Here is a 27,128-nt window from a genome sequence, read left to right on the forward strand (position 1 = left end):
CATGCAAATTGAACAGGCTCGACCGGCGAGCACTGAGAAGCGCATCGTCTGGTTCCCATGCGGCGGCGACGATCGGTCGAGATAGGCTCTCGGCCGCTAATCTTTTGTTTTTGTGTATAGTGCTAATGAGCGACGACGCTTCGGAGTGAGGAGGGGGGCCCAGCGAGCGCTAACCGTCTCCTCATGAGAACTAACGGCTGGATGAGGAGAGACGCGGAGAAGAAGTGTGTAGGGTCGGCAAGAGTGAGTCTGGGCAGACAAAACCGTTTGCTGTGGTAGGCTGCGAGGGTCCCCTTGCTCTAGTTTCCACAGGCGATAGCAGCGCCCTCTCCGCCACGTTGCGGAGAGGGGCGGTATTAAGGGGGGCGGTCGCGAGGAAAACAAGCGTGTCGCCTACCGGGGTATATATGCTGGGAGCTGTTGCCGGCGTATAATCTTTAGCAGTGACTTCTGTCCCTTCTCCTTTGTGGTGTCGGTGCATGTTTGTTCTGACTGGCTTCGCACTCCTTGCCCCTTTGTTGTCTCGCTTCTTCCCACGTGACTGGGCGTCGTTTTTCCTTGACTGTTTTCTTTTTAGAACGCCACTGTTTTTCTTAGTGACAACGACGCAGGAATGTTATTCGTTAGCGTACGAGTTGCGCCTGACACTATACAATGCAAACGTGGAACAAAACAAAAAAAAATATACATGTTCGTGTATTGTTTAATTGTTTACACAGAGACATCTTGATTGAAGTCATATCGTCGTGCTTGGTGTTCGTTTGTGCGACGGTTTTGCGTACCAGATCATCCCATTTTAACTGAATGTATTCTAGTATAAGGAACGGTGACTTTCTTTGGCAACAGATTAACCTCTCGCTCTAACTTAATACTCTGTTTTAAGTGCTTAATTACAAAACATTTACCGTACCAGCGGATTCTTTTTCTTCGCATTTCATAGTTTATGAAAGACGAGTGCTGGCGTCTAAATGTACGCATACGCTGCACAGCGATAAATGTACAAGGTGTAGATACCATCTATAGTCTAGAATGGGAAGTTTATCCACGATATTTCTTTTAGACATAGTGGTTGCAGAATGTTCATGACGTTGAGAAACCTATTAGACTCACTATTGCAGACATTGATAATGCCAGTACTCACATATAATAGCGTAATCGCAAACATTGCCATAAAAAAAAAAAAGGATCGCAGACGAGTTACAGCAGAAACCGGAATAGCAGACGACGCAATGGACGCGCGGAAGAGCAAACCGCAGTACAACTTAAAAAAAGAAAACCTTAAAGGAAAGTATAAAATTTCGTTGCGTCCGGCAGTTATCAAATGAATCCCGTTCGTTTCTTCCTCGGCTGTGCTGAGGGAGCGTGGTTCGGTTTTCCGGGCGGATAGCGGGGCGCCTTGGCCAACCCCGTTCGACCAATGGCTGATCGGACAGACGAGGACGCAGCGACTTTCTCACGGTCGCGTCGCGTTGGCCGACCGCGTAGTCTATCCACGCGCCCCCAGCGGCACCCGGCACGGCGCCGTCGATAAAGTGCCCGCGATATCCGCTTTGCAATCTACGTCCACTGACACGGCAGCTTCGTTTTTCTTGCGTGTGCGTGTGTTCCTGTAACTCATCATTTGCGCATCTGCATTATTCCAGTTTCTTCCGCGCTTTCCTATCCTCTCAATCGCTTCACCAAACTCCCCCAAGCTCAGTGTCCTTGTTTTGACAAACAATGTTGGTTGGTTGTTCGCACGGTGGGAACTCACTGTCAAAATAAAATAAATAAAAAAATAAATAAATGGTATATAAGTTTGCTTACCTGCAGAACACGAGACGTCGAATGTATTCGCTGGTATTCTTTTATTTTTCGTCGTAATTTGTTGTATCGTGTTCTGCAAGAAAGCGAACTCACTGGCCTTTCTTAGGGTGCAGGTCATGATGGTTTGCTAAGGGTGTTCGGGCATTCATTAAATAATAAATTCACTCTAAATCAGAATTGGAAACGCAATCTCTGCTGCGGCAGGCGACTGCCTGACATGTGGTTCTATACGATCCCATCGTACGAACATGATTCATCCTTCGGCCAGTCATACCAAAGTCTCCGTCTAACGTGGAGGGCTCACTAATATGGTCAATAAAAAATAAGAAAATAACTACAGAAGAGCAGAAACATGAGCACAGAAAGACCCAAGGACGGCGCGCCCACCCGTCATCCTGCTGAACAAACAAGAGTTCGGCGGGCGACTTAAACAGCCGCGCGATATGAAGCCAGCCGAGAGCAGAAATGAGTGGCAAACTCTTGCACGTCCGCTCGTCCTCATTCGAGTTAATTGGTGCCTTCCTGCGTTGTCCGGAACACGGCCCACTACACTGGCTATACCACCCTCGTCGTGTCTGTCAGCCATCTTTGTTAGTGTCTTTTTTGTCGCCATCCTCTCTTTTTGGCGTGTCGTTAATTCACTGTTACGCGTAGGAGCTTTTATCATCGTTGTGGTCGTTGGCGTGCGTGTGTTACCGCCCACACAAAGCAGGGTGACTCGTTTCCGCGGCGTAAAACAGCGCGAGAAACACCGACGTCCGTGCGCGTTTTGGGGTGCGCGAGCAGACGTTTTAACGGCCTCGTCCCGCTAGGCCTAACGGGGCTTCCGCCTCGGCCACGTGCTGCCGAAGCGGACGACGGAAAGAAATTAATAGCTTTTGGGTGACTCCGGTCGCCTATAGGGAGTATTCACTGGACGCCATATTTGTGGGTGCTGTTTAGAGCGCATACTCAGAACGTGCTAACATCAATAGGCTGCTAAGACCGGCACTCTTGATGGTGCGGAATGCACGTTGCAAAAAGAACTGTGGAAGCTCGCCATCAGCACGAGCTCAGCATTCGCGCACACAGCTATGGCCGCCAGTGAATACTCCCTATCGTGTCGTGTTGTGTGACGCGCATTTGGTGCTACGTATATAGACGCTTTACACACGCGCCAAATCACAGCCGCCATTGCTGACCTTCTCTTGTCTTACCGAGATGCCGAGCAACTGAAACGGTAATTGACGATCCTCTACAAAGGCCGATGCTTTAGAAAAGGACACAGTTGAGTCCAATATGGCAATAACCTGGCCTGCTATGGTAATGATGAAGTGAAATGAACGGAATAAGAGGAAACAAAAACTGAAGGTCAGTTATGGCGGCGTCCATGCACAGCTGCTGCAAAGCGTCTATAGCCACGTCCCTAATCCACCTCTTTAGAAATCACGGTTCTAGAGTTTCTGGTATGAAAACAGACATCCGCGTTCCAATGATTCACGAGCGACCATGGCATGCTTTCAAGCGAAATGTCGTGAGATCGCTCGTGGTGTGCACGCGCGTCCTCTGCCCAAAAATCTAGAACCGGCGATTTTCTAAAAAAATTGGATTGACTCGAAGTCTTACACCACAAGCTTGTATACGGTTCGGCGTTCGACCAACTGGCAAGCCCAGGAAGCCGGCTACAGTATTTCACGATGACGTTTTATGTGTCCATCTGGAACTGTGCGTCGCCCTTCTTCCATCTACATGCATGTAGCCGACGATGAAGTGAACTCTGTATTACGTTCGTACGATTTCCTGCCTAGTCTGCCAACTGGAAACAATATACTAACCATCGCCGTCATAAGTTTTCGCTGGATTATCCACGAGTTCCACTGACATGTATAGACGCTTTGCAGCAGCTGTGCTTGGATGCCGCCATAACTGACCTTCAGTTTTTGTTTCCTCTTATTTCGTTTATTTCACTTCATCATTACCATAGCAGGCCAGGTTATTACCACATTAGATTCAACTGTGTCCTATTCTAAAGCATCGGCCTTTGTAGAGAATCGTCAACTACCGTTTCAGTTGCTCGGCATCTCGGTAAGACGAGAGAAGGTCAGCAATGGCGGCTGTAATTTGCGCGTGTGTAAAGCGTCTATAGTCGCCGAGAGCTTCAAGAACCTACGATGTTGCCATGTGGACACGCTTCTTGCTTGGTGATCCGTTCTTCGGCCTTCTTATTCATTAACGATGTAATCTCGCTGGTTTTGCAGCAATAATTAAAATCTGGGGGCCTACCACGCCCCAGGTTTCTTACGTTGTCGGTGACTGTAGGCTCAGAAATCTCTAGTATACAAAAAAACGCCCGTGCGTCTTCGTAAGCTCACCAGCTCCTTCGTTAATTGGTTATGCGAAGCCCTGCCCTCAATGAGTTGCATAGAAAAGCTTTACGCACAAGCAGACGTTTCTGAGATCGTGCGGCTACGTCCGCGGGCGTTCCGGGGTAACCCCCTTTCATTCTTCGCCTGCTGCGAATTCCGAGACCTCTAGAAATCTCCACCGACACCAAAAAGAAAAAAAAGAAAAAAAGAAAGAAAGGCACGTTTCGCGGAGGCTTGTGTTTGCGGACCAATCCAAAGCCGAAGCCGATCGTCCGCGGTACAATGAAGTCAGCCAAAACACCAGAGAAGAAGACGCTTCCCTCGGTGACGGTCAGGGCGTTGCCACTCGCGCGACCGGCAGGCGGCAGGGGGGCAATTTGGAACGGAACCGCTTCGAAAGCCCCCGCGAGCCATGGCACGGCGACCAAGCCCGTAATCTGTAATGGCGTCTCGGCTAAAACCCGTCCACGCTCTTTTCATCTCGTCGACTCTTCTCCGCGAAGGCCACCGCGTCCAAATAAAAGCGACCTCGCTGCAGTTGCCACAACAACAACAACAAGAGATCAGCACCAACAGCGGCGAGAGATCACCGCACGACGAAGACGAAGACCAAAGAAGACCAACAAAAAAATCGACACAACTCGAAGGCCTGCACTGGTGGGAGGGAGGGCGAGACGCGGTCTTGAAGAAAAGTGCTCCTCCCCCCCCCCCCCCCCCCCCCCACACACACACACACACACACAATGGCTTTGACCCTGACGCTTCAAAAAGCTGATGCAGCGCCTTTTGGTTGCCGTCGTCGGTGCTGCCGGAGACGACCGAAACGTGGCTAGATGGACGGACGCGCTCGATGCGGGCGACGTTTCGGCCACGAAGAGACGTCCCTCGGGGGCACAAAGAAACCATTGCTGCCGCTGTCTTTTCACCACCCCTCCATTGTTCGCTTCCTCGGCGTTCTTCTGGGTTTCTGTCTATCGGATGAACTGGGTAACGGTGCGGACGAACCAGTGTCTGTTTCGAAGGAGACAGCGGTACAGGCTGCCAGTTATACCTTATTTATTTATATATATATATACGCGTAGAACAGTTACACGTTCCATCAGTGTCGATTGGGCGGTCTGACTTTATTGATAACACAGAATAATTTTCGCTGTCTCGAAAATACTTATATTCAACGGAGGTGAAGTTGACAAATTAAAAACGCACCGCGCGCCTTTATTTCACTTCACCCGAATGCGTTTTCATTAGCCTGGCTCAATGACGTTTCGAACGCAGCAAGTGCATTCGAAAAAAAAAAAAAAAAAAAAAGCTATGAAAGGTCCCGCAATAAATGTTTCTAATTTTTACTTTATAGCGAAATACGACACTGCCTTATAGAGGTCTAGGTCTAGTGGCTTTATGTTTTTGTCCCCAGAGAGGATTGAATGGGCGTATTACGTGTGACGACCTTATTCCAGGACGGAGTCGCAACAAAAGGAGCAGCTGATTCGTATCCTTGGGAAACTGTACCTCGAAGCTAGGCGAACGGCGTCCCTCCCGACTTCGGTTCGGAGCTCAAGGTTAGCGCAGGGTGGATTTGAAAAAAAAAGTTTTCACAGCGGAGCAGCGAAGTAGAGTTGCACCGGTACTCTGGAAAGGTATATTGACAGTTGTGTAGCAGTTGGAATCGATGCCAAAACTGGGTCTCCCGAACAATGGAAGCTACCCTTTTCGACGCCGATTTGCTTCCAAGGACAACATCCGGCAAAATTGCAAAAAAAAAAAAAAAAAAGACAACAACAAAAAAATTTAAGTTGGGGATCAAGCAGCAAGAGGGACCCCGCCGTGTTCTTTTCTTGCTCATTCTCACAGTCAACAATTATACTTTTTTTTTCTTTTTTTCTTTTTTCCCATGTTTACTTCGCAATGCAGCAGTTTTTTCCCTCTTTTTTATTTAGAGCAAAAAAAAAAATGTTTGCAGTTGCTGACTACCGTTGTTAAGAGTAGCAACTATTCCGAAAGCTGTATTATTAAAAATTGAGTTAAATTCACGTAAAAAATCGTCAAGTCAAAACTTCTTTTTATCAAGTCAATTTTGAACAATTTTTACCGGTAAATTTTCTGGAAGCACCGACGAATATTTGGAACAGATTTCCTTAGATTTGTATTGCTTACAAGTCTGTCTAATACTTGATAATTTGTTGGATGATAACATCACATATTCTTCAAAGTTAACTTTGAATTTGCTGGGAAAATACTTGTAGCGACTGAAATTGGAATCTAATTTTTTTTTTTTTATTTCAGCGTGTTTTTTATGTTTTCTTTTTTTTTTTTGGAAGGGGGGCGGTAATTGTTAATGACATATGTCGCTTTTCACTTCTTAAATTCGTTTTAGTTTTGCTATACCACCTGATTAACATCTCACCTAATTCTAGACAACTGAATGGATGAACAATAAAAACAAGAGTGTTGGTAGAAATACTTTAACAACCGGAAAGAATAAACACGACAACGGAATTGACAGAATGACAGGAAACAGGCGACGTATCTGCATTTACTGAAACGTGATAGCAGCCTGAACTTAAACTAAACCAAATACACATCGTACAAAACACGATCTGCGCAGACACTGTCTAAAGGCTTGTTTCTTCCTTGTTCGGCGGTCGTGTCAAAAAGACTGTCTGCATGCATACTTGAAGCACGTATGAAGCCAACGTGCTTTGAACGTGCTTCGGGCGTGTCCGCAAAACAATTTTGTCGTCGTGTCGTCTGCGCCGAGCATCGTCTCTTTTGTACGATAGCAGTTGGGACAGCGGCTTTGCGAAGGACGCTATAGCTTAGCAGTACGATAGCTAGCACACGTATAGACATTTTCCACAGGAGCGCCGCCATCTTGAATTGTCGTCAATTCCAGTATGGGCGACGACAAAATAGTAAAACGTTTCAACCTGTAACTAGTAAAGAAATAGAGGGGAGCTAAAACGAGAATGTGTGACGGTTAGGCTTATATCCTAAATGTCTTCCATTACCGTGGTGACGGCAAAGTAATGTTTTCGCCCATACTGGAAGTGACGACAATTCAAGATGGCGGCGCCCTTGTGGAAAAGGTCTATACTTATTCTAAACGTCGTGATCACCCCCTCACAAGTCCATCCGAAGCCACGCATCAAACCATTCCGTTTTATAATGTCCACGATTCGCTCTCTCCGCGGGCACAGCGCACCACGCACGTTCTGATCCATCTTTGTCGGTTCTACGTCGTTTCACGACCCTTGCCCCGCGTGATGGACGAAGCGGCTCGCGTCCTCCTTCCGTCGAACGAGTTAAACCTTCCCGGGATCAGATCCTCGGCGCTTCCGAAGTCCGAGCAGCGTGCTGCACGGAGGGCGGAAACGAAAAAGAAAAAGAAGAAAAGGTTCGTGGTTTGCATACGATCAGTTTGGGAAGCGATGCGAACGCGGAACCGACGACGACTGTTCGTTCGGCGTGGTGCGTGTGCGCGCGTAGCTGACCTCGGGCGCGCTCTCTCGGAGCCCACCACCCTGCCGTCCCGCTGGGCCGGCCGACGTTCCGGCTCCCGCTCTCTGCGGTTAATTGGGTCAGCCCGGCGGCGTCCTTGCCGACGCCGCCGCTGCTGTGTGTGTGTGTGTCTGTGCGTGAGCCGAGCCGACTTCGAGACTGTTGGATTGCTGGAGCAGATCTGGCCGGTCGGTAGAACCGGAACCGGTCGCTCCGGTGCGATTGGACTGACTTCCTTCCGCGCGAAAGTGCTGGTCGTTCTCATCGATCGATTGATAGGTCATATCAAATCAGTGATGTATCGTCAATACAGACATAATGTGAGTTCATAATAAAGAGACCAACCGGCGTATTAGGTGCTCTAGACCAAGTGCGGGCTGAGGTGTATCAAACGGGCCTCCGGCCTTTCTGGTACACCTCAGCCCTCCTGGGCCGAAGGATTATTACTATTATTATTATTATTGAACCGAATTTACTCAGTTCGTACTGGAAACGTTTAGATATAGCGGGGTACTCATATTAGGGAGTATTCGTAGACCGTGTTTTCACTTCTGCTTGTCTCTGCAACGAAGACGCCACGCCACTACTGCGCATGCGCGCCGCTAGCTTTGCCTATAGGATTCCGGATCTCGTAGCGGGCTGCGGAGAGCGCTTGCGGGACGGAAGAAACGATCTGCGAAAACTCCTTTTTAACGGAGTTGAGTTCGTATTTACGGAGTTTGTATTAACGGAGTTCGCATTAACGGAGTTCGTAATAACGGAGTTCGTAATACCGGAGTTCGTGTTAGCGAGACGTGACTGTAATCGCTTTCTGCGCGCCGCCCTCTTTGTCTACTGGTCTGTATGACGCGTTCTGAACTTGCATAACTCTCTCCGGCGGAATATCAGACGCCGATCACGCATCGACAGCCCGGAGACTCGGCATCCTTCGCCCGAGTGATAATAACTAGGAAAAAGTGCACGGAACGTACACTTTGGCTGGAGACTGCTGCCCTTCGATGCACTCGAGAGAGCATCTGTCCAACCAGTGAGAACGGCGGTCGGCATCATATTCGAATAGACGTCGCGTTTGTGTCGGCGATGTCCTTCCCCACGCTCCAGAGTTGCGACGCCTGTTCTGGACCAGCTCGTTCGCATGCTCGCTTAGTCCACCTTCCCATTCGATTTCAAACTGCCTAAGTCTAAACTCAAAACAAAACAAAAATCAGAATGACCTGCTTTGGTGGTGTGCTTAATATATATATAAAAACGAAAAAAAAAAAAAACTTCTAGTCAGGGCATCCTTGACGTGAAAATATATTAAGCATTTAAAAGTCGGAAGGAGAATAAAAAACTGTGCGCTTCCCTTACACGCATAAAAAGTGAAATCTAATGAGCCTCCTAAACCCTAAAAAAAATGTAAAAGAAACACATGGGAGAGGGAAAGAGAGAGGAGTTAAATAATGAAAGCGCTACAACAGAACGGTACAGAAGGGCGAGAAGACAAAGGCGACCGCGTACCGCCACAACACCGGTCGTCCACGGTGCCAATTTACCCTAAAAACCTGTGTTTTCACGCCTCTGACCCCACTCTTGCCAACTTTTTTTTTTTTTGCACCCTATTGCTTTTGTTTTCACTGCGTTTGGTGCTCCACGCAACGGGAGCTTCCAGCTGTCAGGTGTCAGCAAAAGGCGAAATAAACTTAAAGAAAAAAAAAAATAAATTAGCAAGCGCACCACTGAAACGGTCTGAAGCGGTCATCGAACGATTTTTTTCCACGAACAAATAAAACATCTAGAAACAAGGATTGCGGTCTTGAGCAAAGCGCCGCGATTATCCGTCAAGGGACTGCGACGTAATACTAGAGTACATGTGAACAGGTCTTGACGAAAAAACTACACTGTGTCCATGCATGTTCTCGGGACTGGACGAACTCTCTTCTGTGACATGATGTCACTTGTAAACAATGTAATACAAATAAAACGAAAATAAGAAATAAAAAAAAAGAAGGTGAGGTATCATCGGACTGTCAAATCGCAAGCTGACGTATCTGCGATTTTTTTTTTTTTTTTTTTTAAGGAGGGGAGTGGAGATTACGCGGTGTTCGTGCGCATTGGGAATGCTTAGTTTGTATTTGGACTAACGCAAATATAACTTGACTTCGACCTGAAATGGAGTACGCACGCAGCTCGCGCACTCTAAGCTATACTTTGTTTCAGATTTAAGTTCAGACGCAGCTGACGCTGCCAGCTGATGAAGTCATTCAGGCAGCGTCAAAAAGCACATCATCGTGGTGCGTTCGTCGTGTTTCTGTGCGTGTTACGTCATCGCTGAACTAATCATAAACAAAAGGCCCAGTGACTTGCACTTTTGACGCTGTTTGATTGGTTCCATTAGTCACAGCGTCGGCTGCGCAGCTGAAACGAAGTATAGGTGCCCATCTCGTTCCCCAAGTCCTCGCGTCAAGAGTCCCTCCTCGACATGTTCCACACCTAAACGTGCCTATAGTCATCCAACTTGCAAAGAAACCCCCACGTGCAGCTAGGAACCCGTGAATACGCGTGCACAAACATACGCAGGTTTCCGTCTTCTATGCATACAACCTCAGACACGCACAAACGCAACCAGGGGCTCTCTTTTAAAGGTCCCCATGGCCAACCGTCTTTTAGGCCTAGCGCTCCCCGTGCCTCCACGAAGAGGGGGGGCTTCCCCGCCAGGGCCTGTTCTTTTAAAGTTTCCCTTCCCCGGCATGGCTGTTGGACGCGGGGTTCCCAACCGCCACCCGGAGCACACCTGTCCCCAGTCACGTGACCGCTAACGGAATATCGGCCTCGGCGGACGACAGATGTTCAGCGTGCGCGACTGACTACTGCTCGCGGGTTTTTTAAACGCCGCGCCGAGTTCGTCGTCGCGTGCGATGGCGTCGTCGATTCCGCGTAATTGCGCGGCCGCTGCATTGCACTCCGGGGTCCTGTTCGACGGGCTTCGACTGCTTCGGACAAAGGCCGAGACGAGTACGCGGACGAAGAAGGGATGCGTCATCGCTGCTTTTAATTATCGAGGCTTTCGGGAGCGAGTTCGGCTCATGTGGGGCGAAGTCGTTTTTCGGCGCCCGACCGTTGAGAACGCCCCAGTGATCGGACGCAGGCATAAATAGGCATGCGGTGGACGGGGAACGTAAATCGGTCACAGTACATTCGTTATTAGACACTCTCATTTTTCAGGGGCGATTATTATGTTCAGGCGATTAACTTTTTTGCCAGTCCCGACGCCGTATATCTGAAAATAGATTGGGGCGTGGAGGTGCCGTTGTGCGTCCAGGTTCCAACGCTATCCAGGGCTGAGCGCTCCACCGCTCGCGCTCAGCCTCGGATAACAGGAGAGTTTTAGAAGATCTTGGTTTCAGGCCACGCTTTTTGTAGCGGGAGTTCGCGCTGCCACTACGATGCATGCTCTGAAGCTTGCGCCCGTATAGCGGTGGCGGGCCCTCGAAAGCGATCTATACTAAAACTCCCTAGTGTACGTGAAGGTTCCCTCGGCTGTAAACGCTATCCAAGGCTAGGCGCTCGTGCCAAAACCGGTGCAAAAAGGAGACCCAAACCTCCGCTCTCAACATCTTCCAAAGAGAGACTGCGGAACGGCCTGTTTCCTTTTTCTTTTTTTGGACCTTATGGATTGCCCAATAGATATATACGCGTGAGTAGTACATTTCTGCGGCTGCCGGTATCTGCGCCCTCCACAACATTACAAAGGGTTATGAATGCATTAATGATTTAATCACTCGAAACCTGTCACTGCGTACATCCCCCCCCCCCCCCCCCCCCCCCCCCCCCCCGAAGGACTCTTCACGGTATGGTTCTGTTTCGTAGTAGCACCAGCTAGTTACAGCATTTGTCTTCGAAAAGATATACATGGCTCGCACTTACGTCCATCGGCGACCATTCTGGTGACCTCGTTGCTGAGCACGTACCCTCCGCGTCGTACCATGCGCACCAATTGATACGTTTTTTTATTGGAAAGACCGGCATGGTGCAATGACAAGCCATGTACATATGTATATTCTTGGCCCTATCTGATGGGGCGTTCGACAACCCCCCCGACGTTCACGGGTGTCACGTGCTCGCGATACAGGTGTCTTCCTCCCTCGCGTCCTTTCTCCATGTCTCGCTTCCGGCTGAGAAACAAGCTGTGCGAGAAGAGGAACCCGTTCGTCGAGACACTCGGCGTGGCTTCCGCCAGCGAGCGGCTCGCTGGAAGAAGACGCGCCACGGGAGAGGACAGGCGCGCGCGCGAGTGCCCGAGACCGGAAGTGACGACCTGACAGCTGCTCCCGACCGACTTCCGTAGAAGAGACAATGACACCACCGGGGACGGGGCGTTGTACAGTCCAAACAGCAGTTGTCTGTGTCTACGTCGAGGCCAGCAGGCGCCTAGAGATGCGCGCACACGCACGGTTTGGTCGTGTTATTTTGGGTTTCTTTCTTTAAGGACAGGGTTGCCAGGCGATCAATCCGGCCTGGCTGACGCTATGGATGCTTCACTCTCGAAGGAGGAGGCCCTTCAGCGCTTTAGCGGGCGGATCTCCCTTCAGAGCGTTGACGAGTAGCAGGTTCGGGCCTTCTATATCTAGACAGACGAACAGTAAAGGCCGTGTGCGGGCGTGAAACGCTTTAGTAGGTGGCACGCGCTTTCATTCTATGCGCCAGAAACAAAACATCCGAGTTAAGTCGTTAATCTAGCGAGGTTTGCGAAGGGTTCGTTCTCGGCTTCCGCTCTTTGGTTCCAGAGCGCGCCAATTCTGGCACGCCGTGGCATAGTAAGAAAGTGCGAATAAAGACTACTCTGTGCACTCACTTGCAATGGGACTCTCCGGTGGGGTTGGACGAGACGCAGGACGCCCCGTTCTTGCACGGGTTCGGCGAGCAGGACACGAACGCTGCGGGGAAAGTACCAGGACACTGGTTAGAACAGGAAATGGCCACACTAATTGATTGATTGATTGATTCATTTATTCATTGACCAGAGCTCGTGTCGTAAAAGCCGGTCTCAAAATTTTCGTGTCTAATAACGCACGTATCCACAAATCGAATTGGTTTATTCGAGGGCCAAAAAAGTTAAGAAACTCAAGCAGGTTGGAAACAAAATGTGGTTGGCCTCGCTTTCGCCTGCATATTATTACGTGAGAATTATATAATTCGCGTCACAAATTTAGTTGTTGATTTTTTTTAATTAGTTTTGCACGTATTAATTCGCAATCCAAGCAGCTCACGATCCGTTTCTCGAGTTAAGTACATGGTGACCATGATTCATTGCATGTTGTCGACGTGCGTTGATATTAGCATCGTGCGTAAGTGTAGTAAATTAATAAGTTTAATAAAATTTAAAGGAAACAAAATTCCTACTTTTTCATTTTTTTAGAGACGTTTGTGAGGGAAAAAGAACACATTTTCGTGGTTTGTCGTTAAAATGTTTGACATCAAAAGACAATAAAAGAAAACAAAAAAACAATATACGCGCTGTAAAAATGTATTTTCATACGCCTAAGAACAAGTACAACGTTGTGCTCGCGAACCATCTTGAGCACATCCAGCTTCTTTTTTTTGCAGAATAAGACACAGCGTCCCGTTGTGCTGCAGAAGAATGGAAAGACGGCTTTTCAGTAGCATGTTCCAGAACCGATTCCGGGAAGTCTTTAGGAACGCCAGTGTTTGTTATCCTTCCCAAAGAGGCAGAAAAGCACGCACGCGCCTCCCCCGGCTTTCAGAATAGCATCGAACCGGCGCGTCTCGGGGCTCTTCGCAGCCGTCCTTGTCGCTCGTGAACTCTGGGTCGAGGTCGGAACCCCGGGCCCGCTGCCTTGCAAGGTCGTCGCCGCATATACGGCACGACTCCCGATTTGGAAGCACCCGGCGAGCTTCGCGGAACCGAAAGGGGATCGCGGGGCCCCCTGGCCTGGAGGAGCTCTCTCTCGGTGTCCGCACTCAAGACGGTTCTGCTTCCGATGGTCCTGGAAGCGCTCCTTGCGTTGCTGCTGTTTCAGTCGGTTTTGATTTGGCCCGGAGGCGTTCGTGGTTGTTGCGTCTTTCCGAGAAGCGGTTTAAATGTTAACGTTTTGAGTATATTGATATCGTTTGTCAAAACAAGATTGTTATATATTAATATATTTATTTAGGGAAACCACGAGTGCGGTAAGTTATATCAGGTATAAACATAAGGTAAAGGGAACATTCTCTTTCTCTGCGTTCTTCGCCCTCGGGGAATCTAGCGGTCCGTTGTAGTAGGTGTGGCTACTCGCCGTCATTCCATGACGTTATTATTTTGTCTCGACACAAAAGTGAGACTGCGAGAGAGAAATAAATGAAGCATAGTTTATGGCGGCTCATGGAGTGGACTCGTGTGTGAGCGCTCCTTCTGTTGCCCTTGTAGGTGACGATGTAGATTTCTATAGGAAGTGGCTGATGCCGAATGTTATTGGTTTGCTTCTGTTATTTTCTTGCCTTCCCCCTTTCTGCGTTTATTTCTGTTTTTGCACAGGAATACAGTCTCAGCTGTAGGTCAGCGCCCTGTCTGAATGTTTCCTGGTCCTGGTCCTGACTCTTTTAGCGCTGAACTCACTAAACAAACGGTAAGTGACTTGATTGGTTATCTTAAAACACCTAGAAATCTGGAGTTGGCAAGCACTCGGCAGAGCCGATCACTGCGGAGAGAGCTCGGCGAGGCGAATGACAAGTTTAGAACGGAGAAGAAAAAAAACTGTCTGTGTCACTGGTCATGACGTCTCACCATTCTCAGTGTCCCAGCGTAGTCTTCAGTCGTAGGTCTAAACATATGCTTAGGCCCGTCATTCGTATTGCTTCCTCGGTAGGTTGCAGCGATTAACGCTCTCGAGTGCTTTGCAGGGAATTAGGCGCTCCGGATTTCTGAGAGTGCAGTTAAGAGTTGACGCCCACACGTATAATGAGATGTCGGATGTAGAGTGCGCGACAAAGGTGGCAGAAACAAACAATCTCCGAGGATTTTATTTATTTTTTCCCCTTGAAGAACTGAGAATTTGTTGTCAAATTTTAATAGCGAAGTGTGTTTGCAAAGTGTTCATTGAGAGCACCAACGCTGCCGGTAAAAGTTGGCGCTCCTCGATACCTTTTCTGTCTAAAATGCGAAAAGGAGCCGATGTCGCACTCGAACTGTGTCGAGAAGTGTGCTTTTGCGTCGCACGTTTTCTGCTTTAAACCAGATGGCTCAACAATGTAAACGTTCTATTTCTTGTCAGTATAGTGACCTGTTCCGTCCGTGTTTACTGTACGCACTTTTAACTGTGCATCAAAACGCTCAATTTTCGGACACCGCAGCTCCAAAGTAAACAAACTCGGTGGACTCGCCGAACGAACGCCGCCAGGAACCACCGTCTGAACGGCCTTCCATACGACCGGCAGGACGTCAAACGTCCCCCGATGGGGTCCGGGACATATCCCCCCAGATAAATAAATAAACAAACGGTCCGAAACAGAGACTAACCTCTACCAGCCCCTCCATTTACATCCCAAATTCCCCATCACTTTCTGTCTCCCTCTCCCCCTCCCTCTCTTACTCTGCCCCCTTCACACACACACACACATACACACACACACACACACACATACATAGGTATATTCAAACAAGCTCGTTTATTTTGCAGTCTGTTCGGAAGATACTTTCACTCCACATTTGTTTTAATGTTCCTTTTCTGTTGCGATGTTTCATGCATGCTGCGCCAAACATGGTATACGGAGCAGGTCTCGAAGCGGACCATTTTGTGAGTTCCTGTTTTATTTTTATTATTGAACTTTCTTTTACTGGCTCCGCCATTTTTTTTTTTTTTTTCACCTCTAACGAGGCGTCTCTATCTGATGCCTTCCTTGTTCCAAATTCTAAGCAACAAAGTAACGTGGCGACTCCAACAACAATGCGACTAAAAAAAAAAAAAAAATGATATCAGCCACACATTACTAAGAACAAAAGGTTTTGAAAATTGGATGCGGTGGAGCAGGAAATAGAGGAGGAAGCTGAGGATGGAGAGGAGTGTACCTCTCTATCTATTTCCAGTAGTGCCTCTGCCTTCTCCCCTGTCTTCCTTCTTTCCTGTCGTTCTCCACCGCCTGTCAGCCGGGTGGCCAGTGTCACTTCTGCCGACCCAGACTCGGATGCTTCCTTTTATCTTTCTTTTACCTAGACGTCTCTGCCCCTCGTAGCTCTCACCCATGTGTTCATCTCCTTCCCCGCTGCGTTTGAACGTTGTTCTGTCTTAGTCAGCAAAAAACGCGATTACAGGTTTTTCTTCTTCTTTTTTTTGTGCTGTTTTTGTGTGGTTTTATTTCTTAGCGTGGTCGAAAACATGGCCCCATAGTGAAAGACAGAGAACAGGCAACGCGAAAGGGAGTTACCACCACGAGTCCCGGAACTTCCGGTGTGTGTGTGTGTGTGTGTGTGTGTGTGTGTGTGTGTGTGTGTGTGTGTGTGTTTGTGTTTGTGTGTGTGTGTGTGTGTGTGTGTGTGTGTGTGTGTGTGTGTGTGTGTGTGTGTGTGTGTGTGTGTGTGTGTGTGTGTGTGTGTGTGTGTGTGTGGACGGGGGATATTTTGGATGGTGGGAGTTTTTAGCCGATATATAAAATGTGATCAGCACTTCAGACTTCCTCGCCAGTGTACTTAGAAGTCGAATCAATGGATTTAGGTTTCAGTGAGTTGGCGAGCACTCCCTCTCTTGGTACCACACAAAGGAAACTTTAGCGACTACAAAAACAAGAGAGGAAACCGCGCGACGCTGTTAGCGCGAACACGACTTGGGCGCTTTTTCGCGTTTTGAAATCTATCACTGAGTGACCCAACTTAGAACTTTCCACCGCTAGATGCCAGTCCTTCAATATTAAGAGAACAACAATCATAAGCGGCGATGGCCTTTTCGTGCTAACTGTGTCGCGGAGCGCACAAAAAAACAAACATTTCGAACAAAAACAAAAAAAAAAAAAAAAAAAAAAAAAACGCAAGCGAGCTGGTAAATGACATTTATAGTAAACCCGAACCTTCGTTGTTCTCTGCGTTTCATTTTCTCGGGATTTGTGTTTGTTCTGTCCCCCTTTCTTGCCCTAATCTGGGAGTTTCGGTAATTATGTTCAACGTTTTGGTTCACTAATGAAGAGCATAATTCGGTCGAACTTTGGGGACGAAGATTTGATTCCTTAGGTTTAGCACTATTTTTAATGTATGTTTATCCTTCCACGTGAAAGATTGTCCAAAACAACAACCATACTACCAAAAAAAAAAAAAAGTATAAGAGAAGTAAGAGGAGGAGGGAGAAATGTCTGGCTCCGGTGTCAGCGGCGGATGCCACAACTGTCCTCCTCCGCTCGATTACGCTTCCTAGGTTTCGCCTGACCCAGGATCTGACCTCTTGACATTCTCCCAAGACCCCGGACCCTCCCTCCTCCCTTCCCTCTCTGTCTCTCTTTCTAACTCCCCCCGAGCCCCACTTTTTCTGTTTTCTACTGCCCTAACACTCTCCCGCCAAAAAACGCCGTCAACGGCATCTTGTCTTCCAAGTGCTCGTGCGTGGTGCTGACGCAAAGTAAAAGTGCCGGGTCGGCAGTGTCAAAGATAGCCACCGCGCATGCGCGCGGAGAGACAACAGAGAGCGAGAGGGCGTTAAAATATGCGCCGCTTGTGCGCGAATGCACTTAGCGCGGCGTCTGGTGCGCATGTGTCACCAACGCCACCACACGGTGGTGTGTTCCGCCAAACACACAACGCAAAAAAAAGAATGAAAAAAAAAATATACAACGTGAGCCCGAGTCGGTGACGGGTGGGCATCCTGCAAGCTTATCTTTCTGCGGTACAAAAAAGAGACGCGGAGCAGTTCACATGATGCGATTTCACGCCGCAGACGCGTTTGCGACAGTCAAGGCCAGCGGCGCGCACGCGCACTAGGGGCGTCTTCGTTCGAGTGGAGAAAATGATCTACGAAAACTGTCTAATAGGGAGTTTTCATGGACCGCGCTGCCCCCCCCGCTAAGCCTTCCGCAACGAAGAAGTTGCTATTGCGCCTGCGCGCCGATAGCCTTGACTGTGGAGTTCCCGCTATAGTAGCGGGTTGCGGAGGGCCTTGCGGGATGGCGAAAACGATCTACGAAAATTCCCTATTGATTCTGACGCGGCAGCGTTGCTGACGCGCTTCCGTAAAAATACCCTTTCACGTAGGCGGTTGACCATGTTGATTTCCAATTTACGCTAACGAAAGAGGGACATGGAAGACAAAGAGACAACACAGCCTATGTTGTCTGTTTGTCTTCCGCGTCCATCTTTCGTTATCGTGAATCCCTCTTACCTTTTGAATCTCTGCCCCCGCGCCGGTTCCGATCCGGATGAGCATCGTACCGGCGCTTGTGTTCGTGTAATGCACGTCAAAAGACCCAAGGATAGCAGCAGTCGTGTGCTGCATGTGCCAAATGTCCTCATCTACAGCAGATACACCAGACACCCTGCAGTGGGGTTAACTAACTTCACGCTGTCCAACACAATTACTCTCGCCACGTATTATTGGTCACAAAACGTTCGAATACACGATCTCCGATTATCGTTTACGATTTGCGAGTGAATTACAGCATGATGAAAATAATCCCTGGAGAAGGGGAACAAGAGGGACAAAGGCCAAACACAAATCTCCAAACACAGCTAGGTGACTGGTGTGCGACCGAAAAAATCCGCCTGGTCCGGGTATCGAACCCGGGACCTCTCCATTACAGGTGGAGCGCTCTACCAACCGAGCTAACCAGGGGTTAGACGTCAGTAGAGCAAACGGGTTTTATCAGCCGCCACCAGTCTAACACCAACAAGGGTGAAGCTTGCAAATTAAGGTTAATATTATAATGCAATTAAATGCAAAGGTGCAAGCGAGCTGGACAATAATCCCTGGAAAATAATCCAGGGATTATTTTCATCATTCTTGTCCAGCTCGCTTGCACCTTTGCATTTAATTGCATTATAATGATTACAGCCACTGAAAGCCTAAGAAACGAGAGGGTGTGTCGTGTCCCGAGCATGTATAATTAACGCTTCGCAGCCAATCAGACTTCGGCACCGGCCGATGAGGATGCCGAAGAGCCAAACCACGAAGCGAAAACATAAAGAATAAACCAAACTCCGCGTTCTTTTTTTTTATGTTGTTAAAGTCTAAACGTGCTGACGAGGAGCCTCACGAACGGCTCTCGTCCACTAATCTCCCGCAAGAGGCGGCATTCCCACGAAAGGCGGCGACGCGATTCGCTGGGAAAGCGAGGCGATCATTGCGTAGTCGCGGTTGCGAGCGGGTGACCCCTCGGCTCGGCCAGAGTGAGCCGAGCCGTATTAGGAGCGCTCTGGATGTCGCAACGGAAGGGGGGTTCCTTTGCATTCCTCGCGACGGCCTTAGAACGTGCGATAAGGCCTACAAAACAAACGGCCGAAACGAGGGACCCAGAAAGACAATGAATGAAATGTGTGCCACCGTTGCGCGGGAAAAGTTTGTAAACTCGGATCCCAGTGCCCGTATATAATACAGACAGCTTCCACGCTTTGTGGTCGAATTTGTTAACAATGTGATCAGATTCGACCGGCGAAATTGTCCTTTGAAAAATAAAACGTTTCAGAAAAGGAGGACACAAAGTAGCAAAAATGAAAGCGTTCATCGCGTGTTGGCACGCGGGGATGGGGAATCGGGAAATACATCATTGAGATCTTATAGTCCTCCGCTGCAGTATCTTGAGCAAGGCGTAAGTTTTTTATTCACCACTTTTAAATCAGTCTCTTCTTTCCCCACCGGCTAATCTTTCCTCCAGACTCGATCATTGCAATGAAATAGCCCGGCCAAAATATTTTTCCACAGCACATCAGCACGCCCCCCTTCCTGATGCAATTGTGGACTGGAATGACCTTCCCGAAGACATCGTCACCATTCAGGATCCCATCAGATTCCGAGAAGCACTATCAACCATTGTACTAAACACCCACTCCCCTGTCTAACGCCTTATGGCCCTGAGGGTATTGTAAATAAATAAATAAATATCTGGACAGTATCGATAATATCAGGTCCCAATCGTTCAGCACGGGTAATTATTGATTGCCATTACTGGCAGTGTGCCGCGATCATGGATGCCGCCACATGTTCGTGTTTACGCTAAAAGAGGGTCGTTTACACACTTGCGACTGCTTACGACAGGAGAGGTTTGAAAACCGGTTGAGCCTCAGTCGACTGTACAGTCGTATCAACCAGCGTTTAAGATTACGTAGTGTAACTCGTGAGCCTTTCCTGTCCCTTTCTATAGCACCATGTACCTCTTTAAACGAGCGGACATGGTGCCTTATTTCTTATCACTATCATATCTTATTCGGACACTTGTATTTCGCTTCTGAGCTGCCGGATCTCTTCAAGGTGCCCGACCTGAAACTCCAGGGTCAATCACTTCTGCACCTCGTTTGTCCGTATGCAGAGGTAGGCCGCAAATGCCATGCCATTCCATGCCTGCCCCCCCCCCCCCCCCCCCCCCCTTTTTTTTTTCGACATAAAATGACTGACCCCAAGGGAAATAGAATACTGCGAAGGTTTCGAAAAAGCGTGCCTACTATACTGTAAGAAAAAAAGCAATATATTTTCAAATGGCGGCGAAAAGGTGCCATTTTGCCGGCCATCCAGGCGATTACGAGTTATGCAAGGCCGCTTGGGACGACTACGAGGACGACAACGACTGGTGCGCGTCGTGGGACTTCTGCGGCCGACGGTCCGCTCGTAGCCACCGCAGAAGCCCGCAATCACCGAAACGACCGAAGCTGACCTCGATCGACGATTCCTGTTGCCGCTGCAGTTACTGCTGCCTTTCAAATTGGCCAACGAGCTCCGCGCTAGGCCTAATTCTACCGCTTCCCGCCTCTTTCTCCCGATGGCGTTTTCTTCCTCGTTGTTTATCGGCAGCAACAGGTGCGGGTCGCTCGCGATCTCCAAGGATCGTTCCTCGACTTCGGGTGCGGCACACGCATACATACGTATACGTTCTGCGCGTGGAATGCAGGCTGGATTACCGGGCTATGACTTCGACGACGGTATTTTCTTTTCTCGGGCGCATGCATTACCAATCGTGTGAAGTGTCATCCTGCACGAAGGTCTTGGAGGGCAGTAGCGCGGGGTCACTAGAACGCTTGCAAAGTTGACTTTTCAAATTGCGACAATTCTGTGCAACCGCCTACAGTCAAAGTGATCACCCCCCCCCCCCCCCCCCCCTTAAATGGGCGCCTTACTTTATGATCGAGGCTTCGAAATTGGATCACCCGAAAATTAAAGACTACGTGAAGAAGACTAGACACCTCGCTCTGGTTGTTATTTCTGAAAATACGGAACGCAGGAGTCGGGCCACTTTTTCCTTGACTCGTACCTCGCAGGTCATAGCTGCGATGATGGCCTCCTGAAATGATAACAAGTTGCTATGGTGCTTTACGCCTCTGAAGAAAGAAAAAAACAAAAACAGAAAAGAAGGAGCTGGCTGAGTTATGCGAATCGTGAATTGACCGTGGGAACCAATTTCAAATCAATATACTCAGAACGACAAGTCGACTTCCTTGCGTTTCTCTATAGACACTGGTTAAAGAGTTGACCCTAATGATCCTTCTGGGGTCATCAAAGTCGCCATTTACCTATGCCTGTTTTCACCTCAAGGGCCGTAATTAAAAATGTCCTGCCCCTCGCGGAGCATCACTAATGTCCCCCGTTTAGTTCCTAATTAAGATAATATGTGGGTGCATTTTAGATGATTAGGTACGCGTTATCTTATCAAGACGTACGCGTGGCAAACGCCAACAGCGTCGCTTCTTCCTCCGACAGTCAAATACTTGTAAGAACTCCTTCGCGCGGCGTAACAATGCGCAAAACTTGCTTCTCCTCTCGAGGTGAAAACGAGTGTAGGTACCCGAAAAATCGCGAGCCCCCTTTATTCTTGAAGTCTGCGCATCGTGTACCGTATTTGCTCGAGTAAAAGCCGCACTGTTTGTGAAGAAAACCTGAGGGTTCGCTTTTCCGCGGAGCACACAGATTGCCAATCACCTCGATCGACAGCATGATTCCAGCTCTTTACAGGACAGAGATAATGTCTTCGTGCGAAGATACCATATGTGAAAATTGCATTTGTATGGAGAATCGTTTTCTTGATCTGGCTATTCGCTATGTTATTTATGCGCAACGCAATGATTGACTGTATATGTGTTCTGTGGGAAAGTAGACGCAAGGGCCTTGTTCATGAATAGCGCGGCTATTACTCGAGTAAATACGGTATCTCTCACACTCCGACCATCACCGCTCTCGGATGTGTGTTTCGATGCCGGACCGTTTGGCGCGTATACAGCGATATTTCAAGGCTCAGTATACCGCCGAAAGATGAAACACTGCGTTTTTGCACTTTGTCTATATCCAGTATCAACACTGAAGCTTCGCAGTATCGTAACTTCAGCAATGGGTTCCGTAGGTCGACACTGTGGTTCCAGTCGTATCCATTGCTTTCGCATACGTGTCTAAGGGAAAAATGTGTCGAAGGGAAAAGCGCTGAACGCCATTGACGTCCCCCTGCTTGGCTATAGAACAGTCCGCAACAGAGCAAGGCGATATCGTCAGCGCCATCGAGGATCGTATCGAAGACTAAAGAAAATTCGCCGGCATTTCGGAACCATAGACGGCTTCAAAATAGCACCCGGGGATCTGGCCAAACAAAATGGCGGCGCCCATGAGCCGCTTTAACAGGTGTCACGTGACGTGTATGGGCGAATGAGACGTCGTGCCAGTGACACACGATAAAGAGAGGGAGAGAGAAAGTGTTAATGCTATGGTCCCTGGACGCTGCTCCGAGGCTGTGCCACCCTTTCTGAGCATGCGCGTTAGCTCTCTTCCGCCAGGCGCCGTGCTTGCGCTCAGAGCTCATTGAGCCGCAATTTTTTTTGACCGCGTGATAACCGCTCAAAAAGTGTATATGGACTGCGCTGCGAAACGCGACTTTAGCATTTGCACACTCCTTCTCTTCCGCTGCGCGGTATCAGACACCAAAAATGCGTTCCACAAACCAATGACTCGACATTTTTCGCCCAGGTGATATGACTTATTATAACCGGCGGAAAGGCTTATATAAAATAGACCATTTCAGAAACTGCAGCTTCTGGCCAGCACCATTTCCAACGTCCGTGCGTGTGACCAACGTGATTTGCTCACTTTCTGTAGCCACGAACGTGAACGCGCTGCGTGGGTTATGAAGACCGCACGCTGATGCTGCGATTTTTGTAAACACTGCTTGATTGGCCCCATCGGTTTGTGTATAGAATCGGCCGCGATCCGTGAAACCGAGTATAGAAAATAAACGATTATCATTTGTACGCTTCTCCTCGGGGCGCGTGGCTCTTCGCTGGCATTTGAACGAAAGGATGCGGCATCCCCGCGTTTTCTTCCTTAATCACGAGGATTGTTGTGGTCTTGTTTTCAAAGAAGGGAGTAAAGGTGCGAGAGATGCACCCTTTTCCCAAGGAAGCAGACTACTTCGTCTGGAGCTGCGGGCACATGTTTTTCGCAGGGAGGAGCATCCTGCCATGGCGTCGCCGCCGCCACAGCCAGTCGACGTGCGGGGCTCGGTGGCAAGGGATATCTTTCCTCCCTGAGGCCAGCTCCTGACACCGTTCTCACGCCACAACCGGCGTTCCACGCTTCGGAGACGGCCGTTCTGCGGGTGGATATAGTTCGGACGGGCAAGGTTGACTTCAGATCGGGCATATCTATCAGGGTGCTCACGGTGGTACGCGGAGATATCTCGGGGAATTTGACGACGAAACGTGGTACAAAGGAAAACTGAAGCACAGAGAACGGGCCCAACCTATCGTCTGCTTTCTTTCTCGGCTTTTCTGTCGCTCTATTTCGTGTTCTTTATCTAAAAAAAGCCCGGAGCTCGCTCTCCAATCTCTGCTATGAGCAGAACGCCGCTTTATGTCTGACCACGTGCATGTGACCCGCAGGTAGGTAGTAACTCCGATGTACTCGAGCACGACGTTCAGCTTGCGGCTTGCGCTCGTTTTCAGTCAGTGAGGAGACGAGCGCTTCGTCGGCGTTCGGGTGGCAATCGGTGTTTCGTTGCCGGTGGTGCCAGACGCTTCCCTCCCTTCACGCGTAATCTGGCTACTGCGCACGCGCAGTTCGCAGCTTTGACAGCGTTGCATAGGGCGTATTCACTGGCGGCCATAGCTGTGTGCGCGAGTGCTGACCACGTGCTAACGGCGAGCTTCCACAGTTCGTTTTGGCAGCGTGCATTCCACACCATCAAGATGGCCGCTCCCTCAAATATGGCCTCCAGAGAAATGTGTTCTGTGGCAGAGCTTTCGTCGGAGGATGGAGCTAGAAACCGCATGCCGTGTCGCAAAAAGAACACGTCCTCTTCTCGTTAAAAGAACAGAAAAGCTTAGCCAACTCCTTAGCTTATCTTCACCTCTTAAAACCGTAACCCATACAGAGCACAGAAGCCCTTAGAGAAACAAGCGCGCGACTGCTGCATGCAAATAGACGCAGCGACGGGCATTGTGGACGGCCACAAGGAGAAGGTGCTCAAAAGGCGTCCGCGCATTTCGACGTCTCCGCGCGAAGCACGTCTCTCTCGTCGAAGTTTACAATTAGAAATCTTGCGAACTTTCATCGAAACCGAAGCTCGACTGGTTCGGCGAACCTTGTAACGTTTCGCAAAAATTCGACGAAGCCACAGACTTATTGGCAGTGTTGCCCGACTTTCACACGAAAACGTCGAATTAAGGGAAACAAATAATTTACTAAACTATTTATCTTATATTTCAGAAAAATGATCCCCAATGTTTACACAACTTAAAAGCAAAAAAAGGCCACTTTTTAGTGCCTTAGTTATTTTACTTGTGCGAAACGATGCAACAATATACCCCGTAAATAGCGCAACCCTCTGTAAAATCAACTTCTTTTCTCGTTTTTTCTTTTTTTTTTAATTTTTGCGCATGCGCACAATAGTAGAACTTAAATTCGCAGTCCCACTGCTTATACATCTTACGAAAGACACGGTGTTTGCTGCACACATTATGATAGCATTATCTTTGGACAGGCCTCAGGAGTCTTCAAAACATGTTTTCCTCACACTCATGTATGCTTGTAACATGTCTGGAGTCACTTTTTTTTGTTTGTATGACCAATGTAACAGGACGATCATACAAATAAGAAACACGTCTCAGACAGCGTGAGCAGATTGTCGTTTTGTACGATGTCGAAATTTGCGTTCGAAGTTCGAAAAAAAAAAAGTCGAACCGGAACGAACTCAAAGTTCGGCTGGAGGTTCGCGGCGCGACATCGCTGTTTACAATGTTACGCGTCGGTCGAGTGCGCCAGGATGACCGCAACAGCTCCTCCTCCTCATCGTCTTCAGGCACAAAGTGGACGGAACGGAAAACAGCGGACGAACAAAGGTCGCTGTTCGAAGGAACGGACTCTTAGGAAGACAAAAGAACCGGAGCGACGGCGGGCTCGAAGCGCGCCACTCAGCCGCGCACAGCGCCGTTCCCACACCCGTGGTGTGGGAAAAGAACGCGGACCGGCGGGCGCTTTTCGCGCTCCTGCACGCTGTTCTGGTCCGCCGACGTCACCTGATGCGCCGCCGTCCACACGCGTTCTTTTGAAAGCTGGACGGGCTGAGGGCAGACTCCTTTTGACGTGGACGCCATATCTGAGAGTTTGAGGAACGCGGGGGCATGGCCCCGACATCTTGCCGCCGCTCCGGCAGCCGCTAGCGAATCACGAAGCGAGAAATGTGAACAACATAAACCCTGCAGTTCTTAGGATGTTAGTGACCATACACATAGCCTCCTATATACTGACAAAGCCTGGCAGATCGTCACGAGAAGCGGCCGCCGAAATGGAGGAGGTGGAGCGGCAGACAACGGACGAGAGGAGAGCCACGTGACTGGCGCCCCGCTGCGGCGAGACGCCGAAACACGGTTTTCCCGAGCGAACAAGTGTGTTTCGGGTCCTCGCCGCTGCAAAAGCTCTGCGCTGACGTCCAGGTTTCCCGAGAAATGGGTCTTTGATGCTCTGTGCTACCAGATTCTCGCGCTCCGAATCTGCGACCGCGGGCACTTTATAGCTTCGTCGTCGAACTGCCAAGCTTCGTGAGTATAGAGGAGGCTATGCCATGCATCAACGCTGTGTCAAAGAAGCAAGCTCGCGTCTGTTCCCATCCGGTTTGGGAACTGCGCGTGGGCAGAGATCAGGTTCGCTTCAGGTGCGGCTTTGGGCCCCGTTGTAAGCATAGTCGTAATTAGATGAGTACAGGATCACTGCTAACTCGATATAATTGATCATCTATCTTATTTGTCTTATCTCTTTTATTTAAACGTTTCTATCCACGCACGAAGATAATAAAATATGTCTGCATACAATTCACTTCGTATACTCTTCTTACAAGCTCAACGTGCTCTCACGGAGAGCGGATGTCAGTTGACGGATTTAAGAACCCCGGCACATGCGCCGCCGCGTAAGCGGCTCGTTGCAAACGTAACAAATCAAAAAGCAAGAGACGATGCTGAGCTGTGGCTGTGGACACTCCCATATTCCCCGAAAGAGAAGAAGAACGGCAACCCTTTCAGTCGGCAGTTCCCGTGATTCTCGATGACGCCGTGTTTTTAACCGGAGCTCATCTGAGAGAAACCGAATCTCCTTGTGCACACATATGCACGGGGGCGTGGTTCTTGCTGTGGTTCTTTCTAGAACTGCATGCGGCAAGAATTGAGAATACAAAAAAACAAAAAAAGATAGTGAACCACGACCTCCATCAGCCGAAACTCAGAACGCTGCGACGAGCGTTGAGGGAGTGAAAGAACGACAGAGAGGCCGGGCAGAGACGACTTATCATTCCGTAAAGTCAACGACGGCTGCATGCCAACACCAACACGAGAAACGTGTGATAGTAATCGGAGCAGGCAGACTAGTCGCGAAAGGGTTCACTGATGAACTTGCAGCGAGCGCATTTGTTTTGCGGTCCGTCGTTTGTACAGTTTAAAACGCGACGCAACGATTTTGGCACTTTGCGCAAATACCACTTTGAACGAATCCCTGATGTTAATGACCAAGGAAACATCACACGCAATAGAAGTCGGTGAAAAAATAACAAGCGCCCGCGTGATGTGGAGCCGATTAAATGCCGCCAGTGTTAATCCTGGCCACGCGCTGTGGTTGGCCAAGCACATGACACGCGCCGAGTTCGAGGCATTGTTATGGTTTGGCTACTGTCGTCATTGCAGCGATTGGACACGGGACACTATTGCCAATGCTTGTCGAGCTATTTTTTAGCACGAGCCCAAATAGAGTGCTCACGCAATGCTCAGGTTCAAGCTATGAACCACATTCAAATTATCGTCACTGGGGGATACTGCGAAACCCCAGCTACGTCATCAAGTTTTGCAAAGGAGAGATT

The 27,128-nt window shown here is 49.0% G+C and overlaps 1 protein-coding gene across 1 annotated transcript in view; it reads right to left on the reverse strand.

Moving 5' to 3' along the window:
- The window catches only part of LOC115326785 (neurogenic locus Notch protein), a 117,441-nt gene that overhangs the window by 74,332 nt on the left and 15,981 nt on the right, over positions 1–27,128 (reverse strand). The window contains exon 2 of the mRNA XM_040206844.2: positions 12,484–12,565. Coding sequence (XP_040062778.2) covers positions 12,484–12,565 — 82 coding nt within the window. The remainder of the gene's footprint in view (positions 1–12,483; positions 12,566–27,128) is intronic.

This window comes from Ixodes scapularis, unplaced genomic scaffold, assembly GCF_016920785.2.
Source record: "Ixodes scapularis isolate PalLabHiFi unplaced genomic scaffold, ASM1692078v2 PGA_scaffold3__209_contigs__length_174095766, whole genome shotgun sequence".
Lineage (NCBI taxonomy): Eukaryota > Metazoa > Arthropoda > Arachnida > Ixodida > Ixodidae > Ixodes > Ixodes scapularis.